The 12907-nt window shown below is 33.0% G+C and overlaps 1 protein-coding gene across 10 annotated transcripts in view; it reads left to right on the forward strand.

The window, feature by feature from the left end:
- The window catches only part of LOC106163240 (QRFP-like peptide receptor), a 54659-nt gene that overhangs the window by 28432 nt on the left and 13320 nt on the right, over nucleotides 1–12907 (forward strand). For 3 of the 10 annotated variants that reach the window (XM_086999436.1, XM_086999434.1, XM_013540774.2), the window contains exon 2: nucleotides 9975–11165. In XM_086999436.1, coding sequence (XP_086855562.1) covers nucleotides 10741–11165 — 425 coding nt within the window. In that variant the 5' untranslated portion in view covers nucleotides 9975–10740. Of the gene's footprint in view, nucleotides 1–660; nucleotides 807–2717; nucleotides 2961–3473; nucleotides 3914–7448; nucleotides 8666–9974; nucleotides 11166–12907 lie in introns of those variants that run through there. The other 7 variants (XM_013540775.2, XM_086999437.1, XM_013540771.3 and 4 more) reach the window with 7 other exon arrangements.

Raw genomic sequence — 12907 nt, forward strand, 5'->3', positions numbered from 1 at the left:
CTTTCAGTTACTTTTGAGACAATTGTTTGTAGCATTATGGAAGCATTCACCCTGCTCAGTGGTTGAAGTAGCAACCCAAGTGAGTTAGGATTGACATTATCTTTATGAAACAATAGCTTTTGATTGGTGTCCATGCACAAAAAATCAATACCGTGACAGTTGTAATTGATCAGGAAAGTTAGAGACACAGCCATTCCTTTTATTATTTGATAATCTGAGAGACATATCAGCATGGATGTTATATATATAGTGTCTCCAAAGTAACTTTTCCTGTGTAAATGTATTCTGTAGTCTCTGTCAAAATTCAGATTGATCATGCACTAAGTATTTCATCATCGATAATTGCATAAACAATGTATTTTCCACTTACTGATGCATTTTCAGGTCTGAAAAATCACTTTTTAATTTGTTTTTCATACAGCTGCTTATAGACTGGCAATCTGATTATTTCTTTTATTTATTGGGTATGAAGCTTTATAAACTGTTGGCCATATGCATTAATGGTAGAATCAGAGACATTTCTCTCTCGTAGATACTGGTCTTCACTTTAGTAAAAACTATGCTAAAAATATTTCTCATTTGGCAGTCTGTATTCTCCACTAGAGGTGCCCAGTTTTGAAAAATACATTATCAAATGCATTGTTATTTCTTAACACAATATTAAGCTAAATATTCTCTTTTCCACACCCAGTGAGTCAAAAACAACCCAACTGGTTTGCAAGTTTTGACTGCCTCCCCCTTTGGAAAATCTACCAAAAAGGAATCAGCAGAATCATGAGTTCAGATATGATACCCATGTTGTACTGGTACCTATACCTTTGACTGTGCATTTGATTACATTACTGTCTAGAATTTTTCTGTGATTTTTCAGTTAAGTTAGTTAACCTGTAAACCATGTCAGGTCAGATTATTTACGTACTCTGTTTTCTTGCTCAATAACTGTAGATCCTTTGAACTGCTGAAATACAGCAGGTGTTTTGTAAGACAAGTGGAAATTGATTTTTTTTTCATGTTCAAATATAATACATTTTTTCAGGTGGGTATCCTTTTTCATTTCCCTTCATTTGCAACAGGTCATGCCTCATGTAATCACAATCAAAAGTTGTAAAGGTGCTTCAGAATAGTAAGGGCTAAATTCCACCAGAAGAGATGGTCCATTGGGTATCACCTTAACAACTAACAGGATTTTCAATCTGCAAGGACCATTTTTTTTTCACTGGCATCAGCTTTAGTTAATCTAGATTGAAAGAACTCAGCCAATTATTTTCTTTACATTTGATCCTCTTATAAGGCTAGAGTTCTTGTTTCACTTTCCTGCACATTTGCACGCAATATTACTGAGGGGAAATAAGTAACAAGGTAATTAAAGTAATCCTAATACCTTGAGCCTAATGCTTATTGAAACAAGGTATTTTGTTGGTGTCCGGATGGTTATTGAAGCTCTGAACAGCTTTGTTATGTTAAACTAATGATAGAAAGAACTTTAGAAACACTTTACATGCAAATGGTGTTTCAAACAAAAACTAATTTTAACTTCTGATAAATAACAGCTGCTGAATTACACATTATGGTTAATTCCAATCTTTTAACTTAATTATTACAGAAACCATCTCTAAGTTTTGAGAATGAAGTTTTTTAATTATCTTTGGCTTTGATAGGAATAATTAAAAGTACCCCTTCTGTCTGCTTCTAGTATGTAAACTTCTAAAACAAATTAATGTTTGTCTTAAAGGAGACCAGAATCAGTAACAAAATGGCTTGAACAAATATTCTTCAGAAAATTTGCCCGGAAGACAAATGATTTATCAAAAGACACAAATTGGGTGTTTGTTATGCAGTAAGCTTTAATAACAATTATTATTATTATTATTAGTGGTAGTAGTAGTAGTAGTAGCAGTAGTAGTAGCAGTAGTAGTAGCAGCAGTAGTAGTAGTAGTAGTAGTAGTAGTAGCATTTTATTTTATCTTTTTTTTTTTGCTAGGTCTGGAAGTAAATGACCTACGTCTGGTACACAATACTTGCTAAATCATGATATCTCATAGTTAAAGGATCTCGTTTTTTCCCAAACTCTTGATAGCAACCAATGGTCATTCACTTTCTTACCTGAGGGGTTAAATTTACCATTGTGAAGTCATTTGCCTGTCAATTTAATAACACTGAGCAACTGTTACTGCCTTAAATGAGCATTAATGTCATTTCTACTCAATACAAGGGAAATAAAAAGCAATTTACTTTTCACACTGTTCCTACCTCTGGAGATATACAGGTCTACTATTAATTGCTACAATTAAAAGTGTCATAGCCCTCCAAATTTGAGAGATCTTAAGAGCTCACCCCTGTAGTCTTCACAAGTAATTACTTGTGTCTCAAGGCCTTAAAATATTGTTTTTCATCAGGGTAAATTTTGAAAGCTGTGTGTGTGTGTGTGTGTGTGTGTTTCATTTCAGCAACTATTTCTTCACAGACCATGTGACCCATATCTGTCAATGCATTTTTGAATGTTAAATTGGTTGCTATAAAATATTTTTTTCTACAATTCAAAATTTATAGGCTGGGTTACATATATCTCTAATGTACAGATCATTTATTTATTTATTTATTTATTTATTTATTTTTAATATAAAACAAATATTTAAAAACCCATTCGGGTCTACTTTAATTTCATTAGTTAATCACACACTATACCAAAAAACTATGATGTAAATATTTAAACTTCTAACCACCATTGAAAAAGAAAAGAAGGAAAGTGAGCAAAAATAGCTTTTAAAGAGTAGGTAATAGGAGTTTCCAAAGTAATTACCAAAACTTCCTTCATATGTGAAATATATTACAGCAATTTTCTGCAATTATTTTCACAGGAGATGCAAGAAGTCCAACCATACTTATATTAATAGACCCTGATCAAAGCAATTCTTAATTTGGTTCACATATATATGTGGATTACTTACCACATTTCACAGGTACTAAAGTGGCATTTTTCATGAGATTTTCCACCTTCCAAAGATTTATGCTCTTTATATTTTCCATCTGCTTACGTTATTTTTTCATAGCAGTACTGATTTGGAGCTAATCTCTCTGCCTCTGACATCCCTACACCTGCTTCCAGAGAACATAATGTTCAGACTGGTAAACAAATTACATCAACTATATTAGCCTCAGTGTTTTGGTCTCATGGCCAGTCCTTAGGGAGTGCTGGTCTGAACTTATCCTAGAAATATAATCCAACTGAACATAGTTTGATTTGGATATGTATAAAAAAATAATATTTAGAATGTGCCTCTTCACACAGCTTTATTTTGTGGTTGCATATATATATATATATATATATATATATATATATATATATATATATATATATATATATATATATATATATATAGATAGATAGATAGATAGATAGATAGATAGATAGATAGATAGACACACACACACACACACACACACACACACACACACATTTGTCTCGTGGTCTCCTGTTTAAGATTCTAGCATGGTTTAGATAGAACACCATTAGGGCATGCAAAGCCTTGGGCTATTGGTTTGACACTTAGCCTCATTGGGACATGATCAAATCAATATGGGACTCCCAGTCAGGTTATGTTCATGCTAATTTGGAAGACCCTATGCTGAAAAAGTGCAAGTTTTAAAGCTACTCCTTTGCTGCATGAGCTGACTTGGTGTTTAGTATCTACTTTGAATTCTTGTGTTGCAAGGGTTCCATTTCTAGAAATACATGTAGCTGCAACTTTGAAGTTATGATATATGGTATAGTCAAGTAGCAGGATGTGAGAGGAAAGTACTGAAACTTTTTTTCTTGAGGGGCTGAAGGTTAACGTTTTTAATGGCCCGTGCTGAACCTAACTGCATGGTATAAAATACTGGAGATGATTGGAATGTGTTGAAGAAGGTAGAGGTGAGTACAGTGGGTTATAAAGAGAGAGAATGAGATGATAAATATATATTGTCAAAGCTGCTTTCTATATTATTTAAATTTTTAGTTGAGTGGAATTAAAAATCCTGGATCTCTCTCTCTCTCTCTCTCTCTCTCTCTCTCTCTGATTGACTTTGTATATTCTTTATTGTATTAGAGAGAGACTGGAAACGATTAAATAGTTTTCATCAGTCCTTTCTTAGATGAAATTTATATGATCAGTAGTGTGATCAACTGCATATTAATTTGATCAATAACAAATTTATAATGATGAATTTAAATGGGGTCATTTCCTTTGAAATGCATGACTTATTTATTTGTTAGGAAAACAGTGAAGGGTGTATGTAGATGAAAAGTAATTATTCAAGAGCAACAGAAATTCTTCGGGGCTCTGTGAGGAATATATATTTTCTTGCCCACTCATCTGAGCCTATATATACATGTGTATGGGGTAATTAAAATATTACTTCTTTTCTTAGTCAAGTTGGCCAGTTGTGTAGTATTAAAATGCTTGTCACCACTGATTTTCATAAACTACAACTTTATTCACATTAATATTCTCATCATCCATTGCATTTGTGGTTCACCTGAACTTTTTTATTTTTGGGGTCACTCAGTGCATAATAAGAAGTTCTGCAACTTTCCTATGCTAGAGACAAATTCCTTAATCATCTCAGCCCCTATAAGGTCAAACTTTAAAATGTAGTTTCAATGCATCCATGAAGACAAAGAAAATATTGTATCTTAAGATGTAAGAATTATTAAATTTCCAGCAATATTGCCTCCTGTGTTTAAGCCCTTAAATACAGACAGTCTTGTCAATAATCCACTAGTAGAACCCTTCACCAGATAAATGCATCTATCATGAAATAATTTCAGATGTCTTTTTAAGTCCCTTGTTTCTCGTTACTTACTACATTTTTTTTCAGACTCCTGTTGAGTGACTTGGAATTCAGAAGCACATCCTTCTTTTAACATGTGTTGGACATGGGGAATGAGATATTAAATTATCGGTAACACACAGGATACTACAGATTTTTTCAGGATAGGAGTACACAGACATCAATAATATATTTATATATCACCCCATCAATTCTCTTCTCCATGCTTCTTTTAGGAAATCTGATTTGCTGTCTCTTCCCATTTCACCTATACATCTTCATTAAGCTGCCATATTATGACAAGAATACAGGAAAAGTATACATTTGCCATTAAATCTGACACCTGACTTTTGATGTTAGATGAATAGAAAAGTAAAAAAAAAATTATCCACTGTCAGTATACAATTGTGTTGTTTCAGTATAGATGCGTGTTAAGTATTCATCATAGGGATTAGATTTATTCAAAAGATACAGGATGGGTTAGAAATCTCTTGTGGATATTTTTCAAATCAGTCATGATAAAATGAGAAATAGGAATTTGATGATCTTGCAGTGGACTTGAAAGCTTGTACTAAAAGGCTGACTTACAATGTATTTTAGTGTCAATAATAATAACAATCAAGATTTTATTTGTAAATTTCCACCAGATTTTTCTTGGACAGTGTGTATGTTTTACATCATATGCCATGGAAACCTTACTGTTATCAACTCATTTCCTAAACAGAAACATTTATTTGAAGAAAAAAGACAATATTAGCAAATTGATAAAAATTACATTGTTTTATGAATTAATCATGAATTCCAAATGAAAATATGTATAGATATATTTTGGAAGGTTGAATTAAAGGACAACTTGATTTAAACACCAGTTTTCTTCTAATAATACAATATTTCTGTGAATTATGGTTATTTCATAGCAGAATATTAGTACTCAACTTTTATAGGCTTTGACAGTTTTCTATATCATTTACATTAAGACATTATTTCTTAAATAAAAGCCTAAAAACATAGCTAAAAATCCCACTGTAAAAGCTTAATCTTTCAAGGATACTGCAAGTGCCAAAACCCCAATGCATAAAACAGATAATTTTCTTCTACTTAAATTGGTAAACAACTGTACACAGCTAATTCAATCAATAACAGCTTACTGATCAATGGAGGTGCTGGTGTTTACTGGTGGAAGGTGTTCTAGGATAGGGAATTTGGCAGATAAATTAGAAATTGATTTGTTACTTGTGAAGAATAATTGGTATTTGCCACATGTTATTATGGACATTTGTAAAAGATTATATGTTATTAAGATTTGTTTCACATTTACATGTAATAATATGAGGTAGATTGGTTACCACCTATCTTTCAATCTGCTGACTCTAATGATAAAATCAAATTTTTTAAAACTTTGAGTGGATATACCTAATTACTTTTTATTTTGTGTGACCGTTTTTAAAATCCAATCTTGGTTTTACCAGCATTATTTCAGATGCCTTTGGTTTTATCAAAAGTTCAATATTGTTTAATGCAAAATATGGCTTGCTTAAGGGCGCAGCTTCCTGATATAATTTTGTTTATGGCAAAGAGTCAGCAGGCATTAATTAAAGAAGTTTCTATATTCTGTCTTCTTATTCATGTAATAACATTAGATTATGAGCAAAAGAAGTGGGCGCCAACTTATTGAATTTGAGCCTGTTGTTGCTATATTTATAGACAGTCAGATATTGGTCTGGACATACTGCAACCATCACCTGCATCTGATTTTGCTATTGCCACTGGCTTGCTGTCACCATGCACTTTTCTGGATTTTTATGTACAGACACAGACACAGACACAGACCCATATGTCTGTACATAAAACTGTCACCTGTGTTTGTCAATCCCGTCGTCGTCCCCATCCACTTTTAGTGTTATAAGGTCTGATATATAGGTCAAGTTAAAAAATTAGCTTGATTAGTTTACATTTACTGAAGTTAAGCTGTTATTTGTATATAAGTGGGTTTTCCTCAGATTCAATTCTTAGGCATGTTTTAACATATTAAAATATGCGTTAAAGTGTTCTTTGACATTTTCTCTATCTTAACAATTTTTATATGTAAAAATGATTGTAAATATGTTATTGTGTATTGTGTAAGAGTGTCAAAAATAGAAATAAACTCACATCAGTGCAGTTTGTCAGATTCAATCCCTCATTATGTTCAGAATCTCAGAATGGAGCAAATTGGACCCTTAAAATTGTTCAATTGATATTTTCTCCATCTTAACAATTTTTATATGATCATTTAAAAGTGAAAGTAAATTGGTTGTTGTGTATTATGTAATTAGTGTAATTAGTGTTGAAAGTGAAAATAACACATTTCAGTACTTGTGTACATATTGGCATTTTTAAGGCGTGACTCTGAATGTCCAAGGGCATGGAGGCCTTTGCTGGTCACATTCTCTAAATATCTATGTTACCTGCAGTGCACAGTTTTAAATTGATGGTGATTATAAGCTGTTAAGCATTATGCAACATTGCATCAAAATTGATAAAAAATATTTTGTGTACTGCCACTACAAATGCTCTAAATGCTACTTATGATTTTGTAACTTAAAAGACTGATTGACATTCAGCTCAAATTGGCAAACAGTTTGATTGGATTACTTTTCTTTCTTTTTGTCTGTACATTTGACAGCTTTGCTGCCTTGTTTACTAATAAACATCGTATAAAGAAATGGTATACCTTATTATTCTCAAACTCACAGAAGTGATTCAGGAGGGGGCTTCTCGATATTTCGAAGGTGTATCCAATTAACCTTCGGACTATTGAACCTTCAGACTTTTGCTACGGCCCCATTCAGGATTAAAATGCACCTGGTTTTTGTAGAACCAGCCTGATCATATACTATTTAACTCGTCATATACTAATCATGTACTACATTACTAAAGTTATGGAAAATTTTTACGTCTTGAAGGTTGTGAAAGAGGAATTGTCTGTGGTGTATTTGATATCAGACTTTCCATTAGGATGAGTATGGTATATAACTGAACATAACAGAATATGTCCCCTTCATATAATAAGTTTTAACTTGTGTAACTTAACAGACAGAGAAAAGATCACTTTCATTTTATGGTGCTTGCCTGTCACCAACATTATGCAAAAATTTGTGGATAGATTTTGATGAAATTTACAGGATAGGTCAGAAATGGGCTTACCAAGCATAATCTCTTGGTGGTGATCCACTAATCAATTAATTGAATGATTGACTGATTGATGATAATGAGCAGTGTTGACAGACGTCTGCATTATCTGAGTGCTTTTCTAATTATTCATGATTTCATTTGAGAGTGAAAATAAATAGCCTGACCAGTGGCTACATGCTCAAACTTTCACTGCAAAACTACTACATGTACCCGCACTGTCTACAGAAGTGCAGATAAAACTGACGCAGGTTGTCAATCCACATACTATTGCTTAGGATTGATTACTGTATTGTGCCATTCTGCTCCAAGAAGTGTGCAATTTTGTAGGAAATTGCTAGGTAGGTGATACTTTGAATGGAATGCAGTTAAGTCAGATTGACATGAAATCACAAAAAAGCGTTTTTATTTTAGGTACCTCTATGATTAAATCCTGCATAATTTACTTTTGTATTTAAAGATAGTTATTATATATTGAAATAACATTTTAAATATTTGAGTGGTGTTGAAGAGCTGAATCATAATCAGGTTGATCATACAACCAGTTCAATCTCTTGTTTTTAAATTCTAACTCTGATGAAGACACTTACCAGTGCAGTTCTTAACGATATCTGAGGAAAATGAAAATATAATTTAATCTGCTTAATAATTATGGTGTGGGAAAACACTGAGGAGTCACCTTGTGAGTACACAATTTTGACATTCAGTTCAAAATAGTACTTATCCTCTAGCCAGGTTTGCCAGCTCTTCATATTATCAAATATTTTTATTTTTTGTCAAAATCTAATAATTTTTCTGGCTATAATAAATTATAAACAATACCTCTTTGCTGTTAAAGAAAGTTACTGTTGGCATCGGAAACTTCATTCTTCATATGTGTACATGTAGTTTCCTGATTTAAACACATATGACATAGGAAAACTCTTCAATTGAATCCCTGGGGCACATCATACAAATGTTAATATAAATAGTATATGATCAACTTTAATTTTTGTCTCTTTTTCATAATGCTCTCACTCAGTTTGGTGTAAACAGTATCTAACATCATGTTCTATACCAAACGTTGTAAAGGTTTGCAAGAAGGTGGAGCCAGATAGGCAAGTGTAAACTGGCCTTTAGTTTTGACTAAGCAGGCAAACTACTGAGATGTGCTTAAGAATTTCATTTTCTATCACCACTGATCCCTGTGTGTGCAGTAAGTGCCTCAAAAACCATTATTGACTTGGATTTATCTGAGGCACATGCCAAGAAAGCTTCATTTGGGGACATAAATTTCAAAAGAAGGAAAATTTTGATTGGCAAGATGACTTTTATATCACAGCTTTTCACAGCAGTAGCTAAGTATGGGTCCTCACAGACCAAAGGTAAATAAGTCTGATTGTCCATTGGTTCAAAGGTCTATTGCTTTGAAGACTCATTGGTTTGAAATGTAATTAAAAAGACATTTTGACTAAACAAAATTGATGCTAAATGTAGAAACTGTTTTGATTCTCTTATAGCAATAATGCCATTGAATCTAAAGATCCGTGAGTCTCCATACACATATTTCTGCACTGGCTTATAAACCTTAACATGACAGTGTGGCATGAACCTTCAGCTAATAATTAATAAAAGTAACCCTTTTAGACTATTGGGAAGCACACATTTAAGGAAGTAATGAAGCAAAACGTTCTAATTCATATCAGATTGTTACAGACATATAATTTTGCAAAATGCTTTAAGCATAATCTTAAAGCAAATTACTTTTCTAATACTTTCGCATGAATCAAATTCAAACAAGTTTGAAATGTCTGACTATATGTTTTAACTTCTAAGATTCTAGCAATAGATACATAAAGATGAAACTGAACTTGTAGTTCTTTTGAGATAAGATAAAATAATGAGTTAAATGAATGCTAATTAAGTATTTCATTTAAGGATTGTCTAACCTTAAAGTTATATTTATTTTTCAAAAAGGAATTTTTTTAACCACTGTTGCCCATTGATTTCAGGGACTCCATCCTGAAGTGCAGCAAGCCAGTAGTTTTATGACCCAAGGATTGCCACATTTGATTAGTTGCCAATGAAGTGGTAGGTGTGTTCATTCATTCTTAAAGAGAGAGAGGAAAGAGAGGGAAATCAGCCATAAACAACCAACTGAATGGACAATTTGTGGTGGTGAAGTGTAGTGAAGTTTAGTGTAAACCACAGATGTGAGAAAAATGAATCAACTCTGAGAATCTAAAAAGGAATTCTGGATCTTTGGAGACTTTTGCTGCTCTGATTGTTGCTGAAAAAGATAACAGGACCTTTGAAAACTTTCATTACCCTAATCAAAAGAAGAGTGCAGTCTTTGGAAACCTTGTTCATATCCTGATTGCTTCTGCAAAGGAAAGCTGATCTTTAAATAGTTAAGTGAAAAGGGTTTACAGCACCTGATAGGTTGCTGAATAAGAAGGCAAGTTGATTCCATAATGAGGACAGCAACCAATGATTTGCAGTCAGCGGCGACTGTCTTGGGAGATATGAATACAAAAGCTGGGCCAATTTTCCAAGACCTTCTATTCATTTCTTAGAAGTGCATGTATGAGCCTAAAGACCTGAAAGACCTGTATAGTGGGGCATTATCTGTGTTGCAATTAGAACATACAAGGTGAAGTAATCCCAGGAGATTTCAGATGTTCTGATTTAGCTTTTGGGATCTTTTTCTCATTTGTTTTCTTGACGCTTGAAAAAGGAAACATTATGAAATATTTCAAAGTGATTTGAGGTGGAAAAATGAGTTTACTCACAAATATTACAATGGATATCAAACAGAACATGACACTGGCAGAGAAACTAGAGAGTGATGGGTGGGTGTACTATCCCAATATCGAAAGCTTGATGAAGCCATGGTTGACAGATGCAAACTTTGTTCCAACTGTCACTGTGTATGCTGTAACTTTTGTTTTAGGTCTCATTGGAAATAGTATGGTAGTTTTTGCCATGCTTGGAGACCAGAAAAACAGTTCTGTGGCAACAACCTTCTTGGCCAGTTTGGCAATTGCAGACCTCTTATTTCTGCTGGTTTGTGTGCCATACCGTATAGTGAGGTTTCTAATAGGATCATGGCAGGATTCATTTCTGTGTAAATTTTCTGGATTTGTTGAAATGCTGGCAGCTGTCCTGTCCATATTCAACCTCACAGCTGTAAGCGTAGAGAGGTAAGTTTTTTTGTTTTTTTTTAATTCAGTTTTTGTTTAGAAGTACAATGAATCTTTGAATTTCATGAGTCTCTTTCTATATTTTTTTATTGTATAGATATGTCTATAGATAATTAAGGAGACTTAAAAAATTAACATTTCATTAACTATTTGTTATCTTATGTACCAGTATGTGTTTATATGGATTATAAGAGATTTTATAGAAAAACAAATAGGAAATGTGCTTGTATGAATTATGTACAGTTCTCTGAGTTAGACACATCAGTTGCAGACTATCATTCTTTTATTTTAACCAAGAAAAAAAGTGAGTAAAGGAAAAATGTTTTTGAAAACTTCTATAAACCAAAGACTAATGATTATTGGAAGTCTGTCAACATCTTTTTGTCCTTGATTTGAATATGATCTTAAGAATGAACTGTCAGAAACTCTGCTGTCAAGTGTAACATTAATCATAATCTCTGCCAAAGCAATTTTTTGTGCTATTGATTAAGTCAAGCATCTGATCCCGTAACCATACACTCCCAAATGTTTACCAAATTACAGTTTGAAAGTATAATTTGTCATTTGTTGGGATATATCTTTTAGAAATATGACAGTAATTTTAGCAAGCAAGTGATTTCATGATTTCATTACGGGAACATCAAAAGATCTAGGGTACAAGAAAATGTCACACGCACACACACACACACACACACACACACACAAAGAAAAGGAAAAAAATAGCAAAATAGGAAAACCATCTTTATTACATGTAGGGATTCAGTTGATATGATCATATCTTATCTTGCAATCTTTATATTGAATACTTTATATGCCTAAGTATGGCAAGATGAGATCCTCTTTGTGTTATGCCTTAAAACAAAAAAGTAAAAAAAATGTTTAATTGAAAATGCGCCGTTAATAACATATTTAAAAAAAAATCAGAATAAAATATATGTGTAAATAATGGATCTCCAATAGCCTACATTTTTTTCAGCTAGAGAGCTAAATTTCTTCAAGAGAACCAACATTATGATTATAAATCCAATGACAATGCGTCAAAAAGTACACTTTATTTTCCTTAGCCATAAAGGTGTTCATCCATTCATTGGCAAGAAAAAAATGTGTGAGTCAAGAATACCAAAACACGGTGAATAGTGAATCACAGGAGTAATATTGTGTTGGCTATTGCATTTTTCTCCCACAGGTTATCACCTCACTTGATCTATTAGTTTTTTGATCTTGACTGATGGTTGTTAAGTATATGAATTGAAGACTCCCACTAGTTACCTCTAGCATGGTAATAGATTGGCCGCTTTTTCTAGAAAAATCTTTTGGTTGCTAATATTAGTAATTTAGTGCAGCAGATTACAACTCCAACTGGTTTGCAAAAGTTTCAGTTGATTTTTATATTTGGATAATCATGGCAGCCTCTGTGGTACATGTGTTCACTCTAAGGACCTTTGGTCATTTTAATGATATCAAAAGTTGTTCCCAGGTTCAGTAAACCGATGATGGCTTTTTGGTTCATCCACTTCCAAGTTTCAAATTCTTTATAGATACTTGTACAAATGTATCTCCCCCTCCCTCAGTGACAGGTTAGAAGTGTCAAGAAACAAGTATTGTGGCCGGAACCCAGACTGTAACCTAATCAATGGACTACCAAATGTGGCACCAAATGATAGACTACTCAAATAAGTTGTAAATTATGTGCCAAATTTACAAATGGGACCAATCGATGCAAGCTGCTGACACTATCAAGT

This window comes from Lingula anatina, chromosome 1, assembly GCF_051362555.1.
Source record: "Lingula anatina isolate TDL-2025a chromosome 1, LinAna3.0, whole genome shotgun sequence".
Lineage (NCBI taxonomy): Eukaryota > Metazoa > Brachiopoda > Lingulata > Lingulida > Lingulidae > Lingula > Lingula anatina.